We start from the raw sequence: 13,064 nt of genomic DNA on the forward strand, positions 1-13,064 counted from the left end.
AATACTTGATATAACAGGGGATGAGGTAGCTAAGTGGCATTTTTCATTATAAGTTTGCACTTTTGCAAAGTTTTAAATATTTTATTTCCCAAAACTTTTTAAAAGTCATTTTTAAATTTTCAAAGCCCGTAATTTTTTCTTGCCTCTCTCCATTGTATTTATGGGAGTTTGTGTCTCAAAGTTTGTTTACAGGCTGTTCAAGAATATGCTACTTAAGTCTCTGTAAGTACTTTTCAACTGTGACAAATATTTTCACTCACTTGGTCTGAAACAGTTCAATTTGAGTAGAGTAGACACAGATCTTCAGGGTATGCCACAAGACTCATCTGTTTCCCCAGGCATTTGAAAGGGAGGGAGAATTGTAACAGCAGGTATGAGGAATTGTTCAAACGGTGGGGGATTTATGGTAGATTACCATAAATTATTGCACTAAGGATGCATTTTTAAGCTGTGTGAATGGCTGTGAAACCTTTTTAGCTTTTTTGTAAATCAACACGAACAAACATCTAAAATAACATAATTTGTATTTCACTATTAACAAGTGGCCAAATCTAGCTCTTTGTATTCACTTAAGTATTTCCACTAACACAAGCAGGGTTTGATCCATTGAAGGAAAAGCATGTTTTCGTTGAAGAGAAAGAACTATCAAATAGAGTCCCTGTTTCTGCATAACACACAGGCATCAGCAGTCTGGATTTTGATTCAGCTTGCTACAAGTTTTCACTCATGCAGAAAGAAAGGTGGCCTGTGGACCTTCAGAGGTAATCCAAGTCTGTAGAACCCCAAAACGGCAACAGTGACAGTATGCTACTGCACATGGCCAGACTTATTTCAGAGATACTGAAACACATTTCTCTTTTGGTTCATCTGAACAGTCATACTTACACACATATGTTTCCTGTAAAGTTAATGTGTGGACACCTGTGTGGTTTGCACATCACAGCCACAACAGCAATCTGTAATAAGGAGAGTTACAAAAGAAGAAAATTATAATCATAGTTATTTCTGAAATTATGAAAGATAAAAAGTATATCCTGGAATTATACAAACAGGTACATATGTGAGGGACTATTTTAAATTTTTCCACCTGAGCCTTACCCTTAACACTCTCATGCATTAACTCTTGAATGAAAAAACAGTAGTGGCAGTGACAGAGTTGACCACCACCAAATGCAACAGTAAACTAGCACTGCCATTACTAAAAGGGGTTTCCACAGTCCAGACGGACATAGCAGCAGAACATGTTCATGGCACACAAGACCACATTTACAAGCAGATGACCCATCTCAGGTTTGGTACCACAAGCACGCTGCCAAGAGACCCAGGGTGACATTAAAATCCTGATTGGGACAGTTTGGTACACTTTCAGGAGAATATGAGACTGGGAGAATGACAATAGGCATTGGGGAAAGACTTTGGAAGACAGGCACTGGAGGAAGAAAAAACAGGAAACAGACAAAAAAAAAAGGAAAAAAATTAATCCTCATCAGTCACAGAAAGTAATTCTGTGCATCTTTTTCTCCCATGATCTCCTACAGTTTCTCAAACAAAAATTGAGCCTCACAACACCATCTGGGGTATTAATCTCCCTTTTAACAAATCAAGAATATGAGATCTGGAGAGGTTAAGATGCAATTTTTCAAGCGTCCGCTAGTTTTGAGTGCACAACTTGAGACACCCAGGACCTGATTTTCAGAGATACTTGTCAATTATTATATGGCAACATGGAATTACCTTGATAACTGTACATTTCCAGATTTTTTTAAAACTGGGGAAGGAGGCAGGGAAGGGCAGGGAGAGTGTGTGTGGTATGACAGGAAGATTTAAAATATCCTGTTGGATGCTAGCTGTAGTTAAGTGTTAATACTTTTCAGCCTTAATTATCTTTTAAGGAAATTGTGGGTGAAGGATTAAAATCTTGTTACTGGACCATTTGCTGAACCAGCCAGCTGCAACAGTACTCAATTTTAAATAGGTCTTGTTTCCAGATTAACCTGTGGGAGTGAGACATACTAATCTAGTTTACAAATGGAAGTCACTGCACCAACCCTCTTCTTTTCGCCTTCATGAGATACTTTGAAAACCATATTCCCTTGCCATTACTATGATGCTGTAGACCAGTGTTTTTCGAAGTTTGGGTCTGTAAGGCACTGGATCGCCTTGCTCAGCACCCAGGGACCCTAGCAGCTCTGGTCAGCACTGCTGACTGTGACGTCAGAAGTCCCCATCGGCGGTGCTGCCCAGCTAAGGCAGGCTAGTGCCTACCTGTTTGATACCGTGCTGCACTCCAGAAGTGGCCAGCAGCAGGTCCACCTTCTAGTCAGGGGGGGCCACAGGACTCCACAAGCTGTGCTCGCCCCAAGCACTGGCTCTGCACTCCAATTGGTCAGGAACCAGCCAATAGGAGCTGGGTGGCAGTGCCTGTGGGTGAGAGCCGCATGGAGCCAAAACTTGTGCGCCTTCAACTAGGAGCCAGACCGGCCGCTGGCCGGACCTCTGCACCTTGGCTGCGCGGATGACCAGGAGCCGCCGGAGACAAGTCCACGCCCCAATCCCCTGCCCCAGCCCTGAGCCCCTCCCACACCTCAAACCCCCCATCCCCAGCTCCGTTGGGTTGCGGGCATCCATTTTCTTCAACTGGGTCCCCAGAAAAAAAGTTTGAAAACCACTGCAGTAGACAATCTGGGAAGTTGACCACATATCTAGTACTTCATTAAAGCTTCTGGACTTTCAACATCTTTACAATATTTGACAACAATTAATCCTGGTCTGTCACTGAAAGGGTCATTTATATATAGTGCTCACTCCACTAGCAGTTCGGATAGGCTTTGCCTTCAACTTGGGTACCAGCACCTTGCGATACTGAGGTGGTACAGCAGCGATGATGTCAACCAAACGAGGCTGTGCGGAAAGCCCATACTTAGCAGACGTCTTGGTTTTCACCCTAAAATGGAAGGATATCAAATTATTTTATTCTATTCAAGTCCTTACGCCCATTGCTGTGATATCCCAGCACCTACCTACAACTCAATCCAGTAAGTGCTATGTTACTGTCTACAGTTCACACTAACGTACACTACTTAATGAGACACACGTTAAAAGAACCTAATTTAAAAGCTGATGCTAGCTATATGTGATAGCTAACTTGGCTTTATTAAGGCATAAAAAAATAACCCATGACCCGAGGCAACTGTAATTGTAAGATTTTGTATTTTTGCTATTTCTTGGCCTTTTTTTTAATTAAAGCGTGGTTTTACTCAAAAAAGTTCTGAAAATAGCACTAGAAGGCTCAAAGTTTATTGTTTCTCAGTCACTGAGAGCAAATTAGTTCAGTTTATGAGATTTTTCTCTAATTGCTACCCTGCAAACCCAGATTCCTGCTAGGTCTCTTTCCAACTTGTGCCCAGGAAAAGGTCTTTGAAGAGAAGACCAAAGCACGGCAATAGGAACCTGGGGCCAAATCCTGTTCTCAGTCTTAATACAGTTATTCTGAGTTTACAAAGGTAACAGAGAAGAATACTGTTTTAGTTAACAATTCTTTTCATTACCTGGGAGCCTGAATTTAATCCAGATCACTATCACTTGACTCCGGATACATCTACACAGCAAACAGAAGACCCATGGCAGGAAGCCTCAGAGCACAGGTCAAATGACTTGAGCTTGGGCTGTGGGGCTAAAAATAGCAGTGTAGACATTCAGGAGCCCAGCAAAAGGGGTGGGTCTCAGGGCCTGGGCTCTAGCCCAAGCCCAAACACTAATTTGCTCTCAGTGGATCATAGTGGATCACAAGCTCAATATGAGTGTTGTAAAAAAGCAAACATCATTCTGGGATGCATTAGCACGACTGTTGTAATCAAGACATAAGAAGTAGTACTTCTGCTCTACTCTCTGATTAGGCCTCAAGGAGAGTATTTTGTCCAGTTCTGGGCACCACATTTCAGGAAAGATGTTGACAAATTGGAGAAAGTCCAGAGAAGAGCAACAAAAATGATTAAAGGTCTAGAAAACATGGCCTATAAGGGAAAATTGAAAAAAATTGGGTTTGTTTAGTCTGGAGAAGACAAGACAAGAGGGGACATGATAACAGTTTTCAAGTACATAAAAGACTGTTACAAGGAAGAGGGAGAAAAATTATTCTCCTTAACCTCTGAGGACTGGACATGGGCTTAACTTGCAGCAAGGTTGGACATTAGGAAAAACTTCCTGTCAGGGTGGTTAAGCCCTGGAATAAATTGCCTACAGAGGTTGCAGAATCTCCGTCATTGGAGACTTTTAAGAGCAGGATAGGTAAACACCTGTCAGGGATGGTCTAGATAATATTTAGTCCTGCCATGAGTGAAGGAGACTGCACTAGATGACCTCTCAAGGTCACTTCCAGTCCCATGATTCTATGATCTACACTGATATTTTTAGCCCCACAATGCAAGCCCGAGTCAGTGGAGGGTTTGTTTTGTTTTTTGCTGTGTAGACGTACCCTGTATTGCCTCAAGGTGCCACAACTACTCCTGTTCTGTATTGCCTCTGTGGGACTAACAGGTTGGACAGACTTACAACGTAAAAAATAAGAGACATGTTTATTCTTTTTCATTAGTATGACTCATGCCATGGTACAAAAGCTCTGAATGAAGCAAATGGGTATATTTTAAAGTCAGTACACAAATGCAATTATATAAGATTTGTATTCGTGAAAGAAATTCAGTTGGGATGTGAAAACTATGTACAAAAATATCTGAATAGACAATTATTCCTCCAGGCTGGGTACCTGCCCTGGGAAGCATAGAGATAAGTTACTGGCTGGCACTACTTACTTATTTAGATTCACATCTCTTCCCTGCTCATGAGCCTCAATCAGCTGTTTAATGACATCAGCTATTGTCATCATCATCAGCTCTGCATGGCTGAGGTCTCCTGAAATAAAAATGAAGTATGTTCAGGCAAAAAAACCACACATACATAGGACATATGCTAATCATTTGTGCAAATTACTAATTCAAGCTAACACTTCCTACAATTCCAGCAGTCGGCTGCTGACCCCACAGAGCTATGCCAATGCACATGATTCCTGATATACATCACTCACTTATTGAGGGAAACAACTGTCATAAGATGTTTTGTTTTATGTGTAAAACACAAACTCCATCTTCACTTCCAATGACCTCTCATTGTTGAGCAACTTGCACTAATGCCAGAAAAAACAAGAAGTAAAAAATATAACGCTGGAAGTTGAATCTAGACAAATTTAGACTAGAACTAAGGCACAAATTTTCAACAGAGAAGGTAATTAACCCCTGGAACAACTTCCCAAGGGGTGGGCTGGATTCTCCATCATTGGAAAAATTTTAATCAAGACTTTTTTTTTTTTTTTTTTTTATGAGATGCTCTAGTTCAGAGGTGGGCAAACTACGGCCCGCGAGACCATTCTGCCTGGCCCGGGAGGCTGTCCACCCTCCCCCAGGCAGCAGCGTAGCTGCAGAGCCCAGCCCGGTGCTCTGTGCTGCCCGTCGCAGCGCAGCTGCCTGTCCTGGTACAGCCGCGCTGCCAGCCACCGGTGCTCCAGGCAGCATGGTAAGGGGGCAGGGTTGGATCGAGGGCAGGGGAGTTCGGGGGGTGGATGGGGCAGGGGTCCCAGAGGGGCAGTCAGAAAGGAGGGGGGGGTTGAATGGGGTGGCAGGGGGCAGTTAGGGAGAGGGGACAGTTGGGGCAAAGGGTCTGAGGGCAGCCAGGGAAAAGGGGTGGTTGGATGGGGCAGGGGTCCCAGAGGGGCAGTCCGAAAGGAGAGGGGGGGTTGAATGGGGTGGCAGGGGGCAGTTAGGGAGAGGGGACAGTTGGGGCAAAGGGTCTGAGGGCAGCCAGGGAAAAGGGGTGGTTGGATGGGGCAGGGGTCCCGGGGCGGGGTCAGTCAGGAAACGGGGGGGGTCGGATGGGGCAGGAGTCCCGGGGGGCCATCAGGGAACAGAGGGGATTGGACGGGGCAGGGGTCGGGCGGGGGGGCCATCAGGGGGCAAGAAGCAGGGGGGTTGGATAGGGGCCGGGCCACGCCTGGCTGTTTGGGGAGGCACCCGGCCCGCCATACCATTTCAGACACCCACCTCCCAGCAGCGCAGCCGGGCCGATGCACCGGCAGCCCGGGGAGAGCGGCGCGGGGCGGGGCGGGCGGATGTTTGTTCACACCCCTGAGCGACAGGCGCCGCAGCGAGGGAAGGCCCCGTGTCCAGGAAAGGCCGGGGACGGGGCTACAGCGGCTGTCCCGGGCGCCCCCCCACCCCCCCCACCCGCTCCGGCGGGCGGGCCCGCGCTGTGGCCCCGATCCTGCGCGCGGCTCCCCTCGGACCCCCAGCGGGCACGTGAGCTGCGGGGGCGGGAACAACCCAGCTCCCGCGCAACAGCCTCGGCGCTCGAGCCCCGGGCCCCGGGCGGGGTGGCCACCGAGCCGCCCCAAGCCCGAGGAAGAGACGCGGGCGGGGTGGGGGGAGGGGCGCCGCCGCCGTTGTTACCTTTCTTCTTCTGCTTCATGCTGGAGCCTCCCCTCGCGGCCACCAACCGCCCGCCGGGTACAGCGCCCTCCTCCCCCCCCCACACCGAGTTCCGCCTGGGGGCGCACTGCGCATGCTCACCCGAACGGAGCGTGCGCAGTGGCCTTCGCTGACGCAGCTGCCCTCTCTCTGCCCTTACTTCCAGGCGGACGGGGCTGCTGCTGGCTCTTTCGGGGGGGGGGGGTGTAAAGGATCAACGGGGGGCAAGTCGTAGCGGCGGGGCCATCCCGCTTCTTCCCCGTGGGGGCGGGCCCACGCCGCACCATGCTGCTCCCCTGCCCAGCAGCCCCTCTGCCCCCCTACGCCCTGCTGCTCCCCTGCCCCCATCCCTCTGACCCCCTAGTGCCACGCTGCCCAGATACCCCCTCAGACCCCTATGCTCAGTGCCCTCCCACAGACCCCTATGCCCAGTGCCCTCCCAGAGACCCCTATGCCCAGTGCCCTCCCACAGACCCCTATGCCCAGAACCCCCCCCAGATCCTCTCACTGCCCAGTGCCCCCCTAGCTGAACACCCCCCACAGCCCTTCCACAACTGCACAGTGCCCTGCACCTCCACAACGGCGCAGACCCCCCCCGACTTCCCAGCACCCCAACACACACAGATCTCCCCATCTCCTCACTGCCCAGCACCCCCCCCCCCAGAGCCGATAGAGACCTACTTTCCCACGCCCTCACCCCCATCCACAGTAGCCGGCCCTGATGGGAGGTGACTGTGTCTGCCAGGCTGAGCCTGCAGCGCAGCCAGGGCAGGTCCTGGGGCAGGATAACTCCTGCCCCTTGGGAGTGATGCAATCAGCCAGGCTGGAGCAGGAGCAGAGCCTGCCCAGGCCAGGCTCCCTCAGGACCCACATGCCTGGCAGGACCCAGCTCAGCCCTCCAACACTGTTCCCTATTTTCAACAATTCCTTTGCATTTGATCCAGCAATGAGGATTGCCTTTTGCTGCATTTGTCTTGCCTGTGAATCCAGCCCTTAGTGTCCCATGTTCATGTCAATGATTGTGTGTAGAAGCTGATTCACAAATATTCAGTAAGTGTATTATATTGTATATTGTATATTATATTATATTGTGTCATCTTACATCCTTCCCAAGGGCAAAAATCTTCTGCAACAATGAAGGCTTGGGCTTATGAGCAGTGGCTGCAGAACTTTTGGATGCACAAGTCCACATTTCTGCGTCTGTGTGCAAAACTCACCAAAATAAAAGCTGCACTGACAATGGAGAAGCACTATGGGGACCTGCAACACCAGATTATTATTCAATCAGTCAATCAGTGGTTTCTCTCCTAAACCAAGGTGGAATGGATTTCTTTAAGTAGTCACAACATATTGCTAAAGATCATTTTATGCTCAATGCCCAGTTAACACCTCTGCAGTCACAGGTGATGCCAGTCAGCTCAGTCTTCTTGGGGAACCAGGGCACAGTATCCAGCCTATCTGACTCATGAAAGGTCACCCGCCCACTTGAACCAAAACTGATCAGAGAAAAAACTTGCACAGAGCAGTGAATGGCGGTGTGAGACACACCTAGACCCCTCATGACAAGAGTGACAAGATTAAGGCAACTCCCCTATCCTCATCTGCATGAAAGATGGAACAGAGCCATGTCCATCAGCATACCGAATGGAGAATAAAGGCCACTCTCCGTCTGCATGAAAGATAGGAAAAGGAGACATCTCATTGGCATACATTAGTATGGCATCTCATTGGCATACATTCGACTAATGTTTTGTGACGACCCAGCGTTTCCAGAAGAAGTCTCAGAGAATTACATGTTAAGTGTATGTTATTACCAGCACCTTTCATGTACACATGGCATTCAGTGTGTCTTCATTTTACAAATACAACCCCTTCTCCATTTGTTTACAAAGATCCCAGGTATGAATACATTCGGGGAAGATTTCTGCAAAGAGTACAGCATAAATATGAAATCGAGACATGATGCTGATATTGTACTGGCTCTAAGTAACATTTCTAAAGCACAAGAAAATCAACAAAGACGTTATGCTAAAAGAGACTTCTAAATATGGGGAAATAACATTTGATGTTAGGGACTGTGTTCTGTTACTGAATGCTAGAAAGAGAACAAGAAAAGGAAGAATGCTGCAACCTACCTTTCGGGGACCATACAAAATTACTACTGTTGAGGGTAAGAGAGTGAAATTATAAACCATCTCAGGGAAACTGTTAGGAACCATGTACAGCATCACACACTTAAAACCATTTAAAGAGACACCAACACTAGCTGCTGAAAGCACATCAGAGGAAAACATCGGAACTGAAATTGCAGTTGGTGACACTGAACCAGAAACACCCTCAGAAGAGATTAGAAAAGTGGATGGGACTGTATCTCACAAGTCTCATGACAGCACAGTGAAAAACACAGAGGTCACAGCAATGGAAGAAGAGGAGTATATAGGGCAAGATGTCTCAAGCAATGATACAAGTGATGCTGATGACAATTCTGATGACATGCTTATGGAGGAGGTGGAAGACAAGCAATGGATTCTGAAAGGTAATTGGGTACCGCACCTTTCTTAAACAGATCTTTAACATCGTTCCATTTATGAAGCATATTAAAGGTTTTCATGTATAAAGTGGCAGCATTCACAGTAGTAAAACCAAGAAAAAGGAAACTGTATTACCATGCATGTAATGTGTATTACTTATTTTTTCTAGTCAAATTTGTAATGACCGGCAAACACACAGAGAGACTGGAGGCCAAAGTGAGAAAAATCAAATTGTATTGCTCTTCATTTCATTGCCTGAAACCAAGAAGCTGGATAAATGATGAGGTACATTTAAGTACCACTAAACATGTATGGTAACAGGACTGATTCATCAAATAATATTTAAATTGTGCCTTTTCTTTCATCATGTGTTGTAGGTTATTGATGCATATTTGAGCTGTGTGGTCTAGAAAGCAGATAGAAAGGTAGGCTACTTACTGTGATGGTACATGAAAGTATACATTGTATCAATAAGTAAACAATCACGTGAATATGTGGTCCAACATATTTAAGTCCAAATACCCTTGAAATATCAGCAGTTGCTGCATTTCAATCAGAATTGCAACATTTCAGTGTATTTACTGCTGCCATTTACTGAAATGTATTTGGAGGTGCATATCAGACATACAATACTTGACTAATTGAGGGCCACATTAGTTTTGCTGTACAGTTCAGTGGGTCCATTAGTTAAACACAAGTATGCAAACAGCTTAGTCAGTTTTTACGTTAAGTAAGACAGAGCACATTGATTACAAATCTTTTTGTTTTTACATGACTCTCTTACATATCTGATTTGTAACACTAAGGATCCCTTGATCTACATTTCATGGTTTGCTTCACTGGAAACTATAATTGCATTTCTAATTTATTTTAAAATGAATACAGAGTGAAATTCTCCAAAACGATATATTATTGCTTCCTTACCACACACCAGGTCATTGGGTTCTTGCGGTAAGATGTTTTGTATTTTACTTCTGGATTATGGGCAATAAATGTGGTATTATATAAGAGATTTGTAACACAGCTGGGTAGCAGTGATATAATTTCCCGTGTTGCGGGTTTTCAGTGAGTTCAGTGCATGCAAAGGAAAGTGGAATGTGAATGTAAAAAATAAAATGCTACTGTGAAGTTATGTTGTTAATGTCACTTGGAAGAATATGGTCTGTAATGAATTGATCAATGATTTCACAATATTCTGTTCTCTTGTGTGTCGTGAGACATTACAAATGAGAATATGTTAATGGAATGATTTTTGGTAAATCATTATAAAATTGTTGAAATCATCACATTACCAATATAATTTGTACATATATTTACACTTACAGATAGATAGCCTTGATTGGGGAAAAAAAGGAATTGTTAATAATTGACCCCTTGTGTGATGAGATGAGATCTGAAAGAACATACCTGAGGAATTGGAGGTGTTTTATTAGATACTTACTTTTACAGTGTACATGAACTGTTACTGTGAAAAAAATTTCCAGGGAATATAACAATAGTGAGACTAATATCTTCCTGTAGCTACAAATAAAAATTGAAACAGCATGTACTTGTACTGAATATGCTTAGTAACGGACTTTGAGTGAACTTGTGTGATTTGAGTCTGGGTAACAACTTCATAGAATGTGGACACAAAACAGTAGCATGTTGCATGATTGAGAAAGTGTTATTATCAACATGGGGCACAGCAAATCAGGTGATACATTGTGTAAGAGTGAGACAATAATATGAAAGCAAGTGTGTGTGTGTGTGTATGAGCAATAAGTCATTGCAATCATTAATTAAATTTAGAGAGAATGGACTTGTATCTATGTCCAGAAACCGGAGGGGGGGAAAAGGGAAAGAAGAGCTCATTTATACAGTCCGCTAATGTACTGTAAAAATTTCTGATACTTCATCAAACAATTAACTAGCAAATCCTCATCTGATTGGAAGAGTAAAATTGTTCAGCATACCAGACAAAGTGATGGCTACAACTGCGGACCACTCGTCTTAAAGGTATTGAATACCAAATTGCCATTATCATTTGTTATTTATGTGTAATTATCTGGGGTGAAAGTAAATACCAGAGATTACCGGTGTGCACTGCACCGGTGTCCTTGCCAAGGTGTGTGGACTGGGCTCTGTGCCCCCAGAAAGGGTGGGGTCTCCGGCGGTAGGTGCGGGGCTAGCGGGCCAGATTCCCCCAGCCATCCCTTCCTGACACCTGCTGCTGCAGTGGCCAGGAGCACCAGGCCCTTGTAAATCACCAGAACGCAGGGCAGCTGCCCCTTTTGCTCCCCCACTGTCGGCGACCCTGCCAGTAGCATCCAATAGCGCTGCCGGACACTATGGCAGGGCCGCTGATGCAGGGCAGGGGGCTAAAGGGGGCAGTGATGTTAAAGCACTGAAAAAGCAGCACTGTAACGTCAGCTGTGTACAGCCAGTACCAGGGGCTGGTTCTTACCGGTATGCTGGACCGGCCCCCTTTCACCTCTGGTAATTATGAGGGTTTTTTTCTAAATAGAAGTGTTGTTAGTTTAGAGAAACGTATTTGCAGCAGAAAGACATCTGTACGGTAGAAACAAAACAAGAGGCTAATACTGCGTTTAGAAGACAAATAGCAATTGCTCTAATGAAGGAGTCAGGTAATAACTTTCTCCCATGTACTATGAACCCATTAGGCACATGTGAAGATAACAGGAAGAGTGGAATTATGTCACGTAACAGACAGTTATCTTAATACTGCTAAAGTGGGATATCTCACAGGTTTGGTTCTGTAAAGGTGACTATGCATCAATAAAAGTGGCAAAGAGTCCTGTGGCATCTTATAGACTCACAGACGTATTGGAGCATAAGCTTTCGTGGGTGAATACCCACTTGGTCGGATGCATGCATGCAAGCTTATGCTCCAATACATCTGTTAGTCTTTAAGGTGCCACAGGACTTTTTGCCGCTTTTACAGATCCAGACTAACACGGCGACCCCTCTGATACTATGCATCAATAATGTCTTTAAGTACCAAAACATTTGAATGGGGTGAATGGTTGCTATTGATAGACCAGTTAAATGAAATTGGTATTTTTATATACAGCTGTAGTAAAGTAAAAATTTGAGAAAATATGACTGACAAAAAAGAAAAAAATATGTTCAAACTAGTGACTGGATTAAAATATTGACATTAATAAATCAAGATTTGCATTTTCAGTGTTGGTCGTAACGTAATCAGCATGTCATACCACTATATTTATTTTTCAGAAAGCGTGGAGGACTACTGCATCTACTGCAACCTTGTCAGTTGTGAAAAGGAAATTGAGGAGTGCACAATGGTATCAGAAACAAATGCCATAAACTGCCTAAGGATCGGGATTCTTGTAAAAATTCCACATCAGTAACATTTTCACCATGCTGATAGGCATATTTTAGGTAATGCTGACATGTAGAAGGAATAGCATGAGTGAATGCAAAGTATGTGTAACATTATAACTTCTGTGATTTCATTTTCTCAATGGTTACTTATCAAAGGTCTAGTGTGATTCATGCAAGAGGTGGGCATATATGCCCTGCATTCCAGAAGGAACTAATCAAGAAAACCTGGCTGATGAGAAGAAAGAATACAAGTGCAAAAAGTGTGCATAGTTCACTTCTTGACCAAAAAATAACATGTTTAAATGATTGTTGTTCAAAACATCATGGAACAAAAGAAAACTCTTATTTATATACCAGATTATAATAATAAAGGTTTTTTAATTTGAAAAAAATATTCTCTGTATTTGTGTCCCAACTAGTTGCAAAAGTGGAGGGTTACTGTTTGTGCTGCTACATTGGACCACCCCACCAGACGACTGAGGCAAGCAGCTCCTGCCGTAAAGCAATGCCATCTCCGACCGCACCGTCGTAAAAGGCAATTCCCTCTCAACACACTATGGCAAAGCAACGCCGGGCTTAAGGCGCATGCATAGCAGTTACTGCCACTCCGGCTCCTTACACAGGCAAACGAGCCATTCTAGTTATGGCTGATCGCTGTCCTGGAGAAGCATGG

The 13,064-nt window shown here is 45.0% G+C and overlaps 2 protein-coding genes across 7 annotated transcripts in view; one reads left to right on the plus strand and one right to left on the minus strand.

Annotated features, from left to right (window-relative positions):
- ELP3 (elongator acetyltransferase complex subunit 3) overlaps positions 1-6,617 on the minus strand; it is a 133,003-nt gene extending 126,386 nt beyond the window's left edge. Inside the window, exons 1-4 of one of the 5 annotated variants that reach the window (XM_073335612.2) lie at positions 6,495-6,616; positions 4,809-4,908; positions 2,806-2,944; positions 886-956 (exon numbers count right to left, since the gene is read on the minus strand). In XM_073335612.2, coding sequence (XP_073191713.1) covers positions 886-956; positions 2,806-2,944; positions 4,809-4,908; positions 6,495-6,513 — 329 coding nt within the window. In that variant the 5' untranslated portion in view covers positions 6,514-6,616. Of the gene's footprint in view, positions 1-885; positions 957-2,265; positions 2,336-2,805; positions 2,945-4,808; positions 4,909-6,089; positions 6,202-6,494 lie in introns of those variants that run through there. The other 4 variants (XM_073335613.2, XM_073335614.2, XM_073335615.1 and 1 more) reach the window with 4 other exon arrangements.
- LOC144930404 (uncharacterized) lies at positions 5,457-12,686 on the plus strand. 2 transcript variants are annotated; one of them, XM_078852032.1, is made up of 5 exons: positions 5,457-5,565; positions 7,627-9,048; positions 9,213-9,328; positions 9,421-11,041; positions 12,281-12,686. In XM_078852032.1, exons 2-4 carry the CDS (start codon positions 8,730-8,732, stop codon positions 9,451-9,453), a joined length of 468 nt encoding a protein of 155 aa, XP_078708158.1. In that variant the 5' UTR covers positions 5,457-5,565; positions 7,627-8,729; the 3' UTR covers positions 9,454-11,041; positions 12,281-12,686. The 2 variants fall into 2 exon arrangements, with proteins under 2 accessions (XP_078708158.1, XP_078708157.1); XM_078852031.1 differs by having other exon boundaries at positions 5,461-5,565; positions 9,213-11,041; positions 12,281-12,448; positions 12,548-12,686.
- The last annotated feature ends 378 nt before the right edge of the window (positions 12,687-13,064 follow it).

The sequence above is a fragment of the Lepidochelys kempii genome, chromosome 3 (assembly GCF_965140285.1).
Source record: "Lepidochelys kempii isolate rLepKem1 chromosome 3, rLepKem1.hap1, whole genome shotgun sequence".
In the NCBI taxonomy this organism is placed as follows: Eukaryota; Metazoa; Chordata; order Testudines; family Cheloniidae; genus Lepidochelys; species Lepidochelys kempii.

What these genes read in the sequence shown, in the direction of transcription:
- LOC144930404 (XM_078852032.1), top strand. Translation starts at nt 8,730, where the DNA reads ATGTACAGCATCACACACTTAAAACCATTTAAAGAGACACCAACACTA. An exon ending in CAAGCAATGGATTCTGAAAG is followed by an intron (nt 9,049 to 9,212) that starts GTAATTGGGTAC and finishes TATTTTTTCTAG; the next exon opens with TCAAATTTGTAATGACCGGC. An exon ending in GAAGCTGGATAAATGATGAG is followed by an intron (nt 9,329 to 9,420) that starts GTACATTTAAGT and finishes CATGTGTTGTAG; the next exon opens with GTTATTGATGCATATTTGAG.